This window comes from Falco naumanni, chromosome 2 (genome assembly GCF_017639655.2).
Source record: "Falco naumanni isolate bFalNau1 chromosome 2, bFalNau1.pat, whole genome shotgun sequence".
Taxonomy (NCBI): Eukaryota; Metazoa; Chordata; class Aves; order Falconiformes; family Falconidae; genus Falco; species Falco naumanni.
The window spans coordinates 81,677,283-81,684,204 of NC_054055.1; the positions used below are offsets into that span (position 1 = coordinate 81,677,283).

Sequence of the window (6,922 nt, forward strand, 5' to 3'; positions counted from 1 at the left end):
ACCCTTCTGCTGCCCTTGCACCGGTGTGCGCCTCCCGTGCTGAAGGGCCCCTGGGTGCTGCTGGGCCTGCCTTCAGAGCGAGCACCCAGGGTTTATCGACGTGGGCGTTTTACTTTTTGTTTGTTTGTGGTTTTTTAACTGCTACTGTTACTACTACCAAGTGCGGTTAGGGAAGGGGCCTCCCCGCCCCCAGGGGGCGCCGGCGCCGCCAAGGCCGCAGCGGCCTCCCGGCGCGTCGCGGCCCGCCCCCCGCAGCGGCCTGCCCGGCTCCCCGCGGCCATGCTGGCCTCCTGCGGGCCGGCCCTGCGCACCGCGCTGCGGCGCCCTGCGCCCGGCGCCCTCGCCTTCTTCCACGGCTCCGCACCGTGCTGCCGCGCCCGCGTCGCTGTGGTGAGTAACGGCCGCCCCGCGCCATGGGGGAGGCTCCGGGGGCGGAGGGGACCGGGGCAGCGCAGCAGCCTGAGGGGAGCGGGGTGTGCTTGTGTGCCGCCTGGCGGGGTCCGTCCGCCCTCAGCCCCCGCGTCGCGTCCTTGGCGGCGGGACTGGGGGTGGCGGGGTGGTGGGCCCCGGGGGGCTCGCCTGGTGTTGGCGGCGGCCGGAGAGCCCTGGGAGAAGCTGTTCAGAATGGAGCGGCTTGGCGGAAGCCAGGGCAGGGGTAGGAAACGTGTCGGAGCTGGCTCCTGTGTAGTTGTTACTAGCCTGGAATTGAGTTACAGAGAGCTGAACTTGAAATATTTCTAGCGTAACTGAGGGAGGTGCTGGCAGTATGCAGCAAAATCTTTAAACGGGGCTATGCTCATCTGCAGAAGTGAGGTAGAGCACGTTAAAAATACAAAAGAAAGCGGGGAGCTGGAGGAGCGACAGATTGTCACAGGAAAATTGAGGCTGTAGGTGGCATCCCCAGTGCACACCCTGCTTTGGAGCTCGGTGGGCAGGCTTTGGAGCTCCAGCTTTGCGTGGTCTTGACAGCATAAAATATAAAGAATTAAGAAGGCATTGTCTTTGTGAAGAGACCTGTTTGGGGCAGAGCTGGCTCGGCAGTGGGCCAAATGTCTAAAAGGTAATTTACTGGGAATGCTGTCAATTTTAGCAAATCACAGCTTTTTAAATAGGGGGTGGAAAACAAATGCTGCTGTTTACATTAGTGACAAATTTCTGACTAGGGTGGAAGACAGATTTTTCACCAAGCAGGTACTGAAGGAAGAATAGCATTTTAGTCCTTTGGTTTCAGTGAGTTTCAAAAACATTTAAGAAGCATTGCTTACAAAAATAACTTTAGCACAGTTGCTTGTATGTTTATTCAGTCTAAATTAAATGAAAGATAACAAGTTGGAAAGTAGAAGGCAGCTCTTAAATATCAGAGCAGTGACATTGTTATGAGGATTGACACAGGCAGAAGAACTGCATGGATCTTACTCATTTGGTGAACTGATGGTAGGATGTAGGATGCCTGTGAGAGCAAAGGACTGGGTGTTGTGATCTGACAGCCCCTTGTAGTCCAATGTTATTAACTAAGACAGTTTTAGTTGTGAGTTTCTCTTTATGTGTCGGTGATTGAAAGCTTTTAAGCTTCTAAAAGCAGAAAAAACCAGGAGGGAAAAGAGTAAAGTTAATAAATGGACTTGCTTGAACTGGATTATTTTCTTTCAAAACAACCAATCAAACAAACAAAACCCCCACAAAGATTCATATATATATATATATATATATATATATATATATACTTTCAGAAACTAGATAATCCTTTTGGGATTTTCTGGTTTTGTTTTGCTCTTACAATGTTTTAAAAAAATGTTTTATCTCCTTGCTTCTACTTTATGAAAGACTCTCAGCCCACACAAGAATAACCGATTGCTTTGTGCTTTTTACTCTCCAGTGTGTATAAACAAACTGAAAATATTATTACTGTGGTAATAAGGAAAAGTATGGCTAATGTAGTGTAGTTGGATTCAAAGTGATTTAGCTATTAATCTCAGACACTGATCCTCAGACAAAATACAGCAGCAGGTAAAATAGTTTATCTGAAGTGCCATCTCAAACTGCACTTCTATCCCACTTCTGTTTGATAGGCATCTGGCTGAGACGGCATTTCACATAGATACGGACATTTCATGAATGACATGACACTCAGAATACCCCATTGTGTGCACGATAAAAACATACCTAAGGATATCGTGTCAGTTTATTAACTGCAAGGAATAAATGCACAAGCCAACAGTTATTTCTGAGACCTGTCTGTGGTGGTTGGCTATAAATAGGAAATGTCAGTTCTGCATTATCTCAAATGGTGACACCAGTGCTAATAGCATGATGTGGACTGGCTTAGTAGAGAGCTTGTTTCCAAGTTGTTTTTTCTGGGGGGTGAACGGAGGTTTGTTGTTGTTTTTTTGTTGGTGTTTTTTTTCTTTTTTTTTAAATCCTACAAGGCTTGTGAAAGATCCTCTAGGAAGTTTTGTATCACCTGAAATATTCTCTTGGTTTTCTTACTGCAGGTGCTATCTGGTTGTGGTGTCTACGATGGCACAGAAATCCATGAGGCCTCAGCGTAAGTTGCTTTATGAAACTGTAGGCTCCAAAAAAGTCTGCATTATATTACAGCAGTCTGTTGAATTCAGTTTTGCACACTCTGGCCATCAAACTTGCCCTGAAAGATGTATGATGAAGCTTCACAGTTTTCTCACAGCATAATTGGGAGCGCAGGCTGTCTTCTTGCAGTACTGTGTGATTGTCCAAAGATGCATGTGATGCGAGAGCAATGAGTTTGAGAGATACTGTCTTTCCTTCAGAAACAGAAATGCAGAGTTCCAGAATCCATCTCAAGAGAGTTAAATGAGGACTTAATTTCATAATCACTTCGCTTTTCTGTTCCTGGGTCTAAATGTAACACTAGAACTGTTAATACTCAAGTTGAGTTGTCAACTCTTAGTGTTAATCGCTAAGAGATGTTTCACCTAGATGTATATTAAAAGTACACATAGGTAATCTGAATCGTGGGACTCTTGCATAACACCTGGGGACCTGCAATGAGAAAGGAAGTTTTTATTGTTCCTGGTTCCCTGCATAAGAGTAGTGAACAAAGAAACCTATCTGTAGTTTGCCTCACCCTGCCTTCAAGCTGATTTTCTGTTCTGCTTTGCACTTTGGTGTTACATCCAAGGATTTTGCTCCTGACGTGCTCAGTATGCTTTGGTAGGATGTATGTTTTTCCTCTTCTTTCAAAATCAGGTGCTGGAACATCTGTAGGAAGACTTAGGGGCCAGATAAACACTCTCTTACAAGGTTTTCAGTGTGTTTTATCTCCATTTTTGTAGCATACTGGTACACCTTAGTCGTGGGGGTGCTGAGGTTCAAATGTATGCTCCAGATGTTCCTCAGATGCATGTCGTTGACCACAGTAAAGGGCAACCAGCTGAAGCTGAGTCAAGGTAAAGTCTGCATTTAATGTGTTTTCCATGACTACTGAGCCCCAGTCTTTTAGCCATTCTTCAGACACAGCAGCCTGTAAATGCACTTGCAGTGCTTTGCTGACTGGTTTTAGTAGCTCTATGCTAGCTAGTATTTTGATTGGAAAGAAAACATTAAATGAGTTTCCTGGACTTGATTATATACAGTTTCTTAATGCCTGTGTTTCCCAGTAGTAGTATTTCAGAAGCATCAATGGCTTCAGTTACTGAGTACCACTGTTCTTGCTTCCTCCCTTACTCCCCCTGCCCTTCCTCTGCCAAAACTTTCTTTGTGCTCTTCTGTGTGCAAATGCTTAATTCATCTCATTGTTTTATTTCTGGTTCTTCAAGGAACGTTTTAGTGGAATCTGCAAGGATTGCTCGTGGTAAAATTGCAAGCCTGGCTAAGCTTACTACAGCAGACCATGATGCTGTGATATTCCCTGGTGGATTTGGCGCTGCTAAAAACTTGTGAGTGCTCACTAAGCATTAGACTCAACTAAATATTCATGGTCAACTACTGGTAATCCGCTATGATTCACACAATAAAATCAGGAAGCAATAAATGGCCTTATTTACTACAGATGTAACCACTGCTTAATAAGGAAAACTCCTTTCAAAGTGTTAAGAGTTCAGCTGTGCTGTTCATGATGGTTTCCAGTGATAATTCATATTGGTGTCTAGATTTTAGATAATTCACAAGAAGTCCTTTATCCCCTACCTTTGTGGTGATTCTTTTTGGGCCTGAGGGAAGCAAAGGTAAAACTTCATGGTTTCAGGTGTATCCAGTGTTACAGTGTTTCTTTGCATATCAAAAAGCCCCCTCTTACATGAGAAACAATGAAACAAGAGCTAGCTTAAAAAAAAAGAAGTAAAAAAAAAAAAAGTTTTAAAAAAGTGTTAGCCATGTGGAATAATTTTTATCTTTTTATTGACCTGCCACTTTGTTGGCTTTGAGAAACCTGAACGTTATTTCCCTTTTCTTCTTATGTATTTTTCTTCTTTGAAAACATTGTTCCACTTCTTAGTCAGTAATCCTAGAAAGCTGACTAGGTAATCTTGCTTTTAGGTGTTTATATCAGGTAAGGAACTTTCTGATACATCAAAGCCTTAGAAGTGAGTCATTTTGGCTAAAGCATTGATGGTCAATGACAGGCTTTTCCAACGGCCTTTCAGAAGCTATGAAGTTTGTGATGATCCTTGAGAGCCAGTCTCGGGGCAGGCGGGCAGATACCTCTGTTTGTAGGTTTATACTGAGGTATGTATAAAGTTTCTTGTTGTGGCAGATCTACCTTTGCTGTTGATGGGAAAGACTGCAAGGTGAACAGAGAAGTTGAACGTGTCTTGAAAGACTTCCACAAAGCGGGCAAACCTATTGGGTATGTATGTTAGTTGGAGGGGCATTTGATTGTCTGAGCATGGAGACAATGTATGTTTTGTTGATGTGTGCAGCTGTTATTGTTGGAACTAGAAAATGCATCTTCCATTCTGTATCAGTTGTAGCTTTTTCAAGATGCATGTGCATGTAGATGTTTGTAAGAGAAGAAGCTAAGAAAATGCTGAGTGGAAGTTGCCTTGTGATGTCTTTCAGATTTGTAGGACCACGTCCATTTGAATCTTTCTAATTATGACCAAGTTTTGAAAGAGTGCCACTGTAGAAATGCTCTTGTACTTCCTTTTGTTGCAGTCTTTGCTGCATTTCACCAGTGTTGGCAGCAAAGGTTCTCTCTGGTGCTGAAGTAACTGTGGGCCACGAAGAAGAGGAAGGTGGCAAGTGGCCTTATGCTGGGACTGCAGGAGCCATTAAAGAACTGGGAGGAAAGCATTGTGTGAAAGAAGTAACTATATCCTTTCTTGTTAATTTCCACGTTGAGACAGTTCAGTAATGTGTTGTTACAGTAATGGGTATACGCAGGATCTATGCTTTTCCACTTACATTTCAGTGGGAATACACAGTGTATAGCAGATAGCGTGTAGTACAGCGCAAGATTAGAATCTTCTGTACGCAGTTGTGTAGATTAAATCATTCTCAGTTATTGCCATAGAACTCCATTGGACACCTGGTAATGCAGTAAATACTGAGTCAGTTTGCACATAAAATTTGCATGGATTACAATTGGTCAGTTCTCTTTGAGATTTTTTTTTTCCTTTTCCTGAAGGCTAGTGCTGTAATCAAACTGTACTCAGAGACATTATATTACAGTCAGTACATTCGTAATGAGCTTTGTAGGTTTTCTTGTGTTTCTGAGCATTCCCACAGACTGCTCTTGCAGTGTTTGTAGTTCTGGCAAAAATAGCTTCTAGTATCTTGGATGACAGGTTGCAGCTGCCTTTACAGCTGGAGGATGTAATGTATTTGGAGGTGCTTTTTTATAGAATAGGGGAATTGTGAGGTTTTGTCAATGATGGTTTATTTTGCAGACAGCATCTGCAAGTGAGACATAGGCTGTATTTTCCTTAACTCCCTTTTACGAAGCTCATGTGGATACAAAAAACAAGGTGGTGACTACCCCAGCATTTATGTGTGAAACAGAATTACATAATATCTTCGATGGGATTGGGGCCATGGTAAAGAATGTGCTAAAATTAACAGGAAAATAAAAAAAAAATGCAAATGTTTAAATTTAGAGTGTAGTATCAAATATAATATGGATCAATGGAAACATTTTCACTTGCTTGTCCTGTTCACACTCCAGTGAATGCTGATATGAAGCTGATTGGTTCCCAGCTGCAGGATTTTCCATGGCCTTTCTGAGAGAGGGGTCTGCAGAAGGGCTGATGGAGTACAAGCAGTCTGGCCTGAGACACAGTGATTTCTTGAGCTTTTTCAGCTGGAGAGAGTTGTGTTGATGTATTCTGAAGCAGTCCTCCTGATGCACCAGTGTCAAGTCATTTTGAGGAGGGCAAAAAGAGGCTAAAGGTCCTTTCAGAAGCTGAGGGCAAATATGTTACAGAGATACAGCAGATGCCGTGGCAGTATATCTACTGGATGAAGAATGGGAGTAGAAAGGACTTAGTGTGTGGTTCAAGGTTTATGTGCTTAGGTCTGTATCTGTGATATGAAACCCTGTGACCTGTCAACAGAATAGACATCTTCCACCTCTTAATTTAGCTTGGTGTTAATTAAAATATTGTTTTGGTTTTCTATTTCAAATAATCCTGCTTTCACAAAGGAGCCATTCTGAGTATCAGTCAGCAGCAGGATACATCTTTACTGCCACAACACTAGCACTTTGAAAAATTTATCCATTGGCCCATTATTACTAAAAAGGTCTTGAAGAAGAAAATATCTGCTGATGTGACGCACAATTTGTAAGGATAATATCCATGTTAAAGTAGTTGTATGACTAGTAGTGGTTGGAAAAACCAATCTAAAATTACCCTCACTTTCCCTGCTTTAGGGTAATAAAGCTTTCTCCAAAGAAGTATTATCGAATGTCTGGAATAATGGTGTATAAATAAATAAATTTCTGCCTTTA

At 42.6% G+C, this 6,922-nt stretch overlaps 1 protein-coding gene across 1 annotated transcript; it reads left to right on the forward strand.

Moving 5' to 3' along the window:
* The first annotated feature begins 225 nt into the window (after window positions 1–225).
* Window positions 226–6,922, forward strand: GATD3A (glutamine amidotransferase like class 1 domain containing 3A). The gene is made up of 7 exons (XM_040585209.1): window positions 226–390; window positions 2,493–2,545; window positions 3,312–3,425; window positions 3,795–3,914; window positions 4,730–4,822; window positions 5,131–5,287; window positions 5,916–6,922. The coding sequence occupies exons 1-7, from the start codon at window positions 280–282 to the stop codon at window positions 6,042–6,044; spliced, it is 777 nt and encodes a 258-aa protein (XP_040441143.1). The 5' UTR covers window positions 226–279; the 3' UTR covers window positions 6,045–6,922.

What these genes read in the sequence shown, in the direction of transcription:
- GATD3A (XM_040585209.1), top strand. Translation starts at nt 280, where the DNA reads ATGCTGGCCTCCTGCGGGCCGGCCCTGCGCACCGCGCTGCGGCGCCCT. An exon ending in GAAATCCATGAGGCCTCAGC is followed by an intron (nt 2,546 to 3,311) that starts GTAAGTTGCTTT and finishes CCATTTTTGTAG; the next exon opens with CATACTGGTACACCTTAGTC. An exon ending in CCAGCTGAAGCTGAGTCAAG is followed by an intron (nt 3,426 to 3,794) that starts GTAAAGTCTGCA and finishes TGGTTCTTCAAG; the next exon opens with GAACGTTTTAGTGGAATCTG.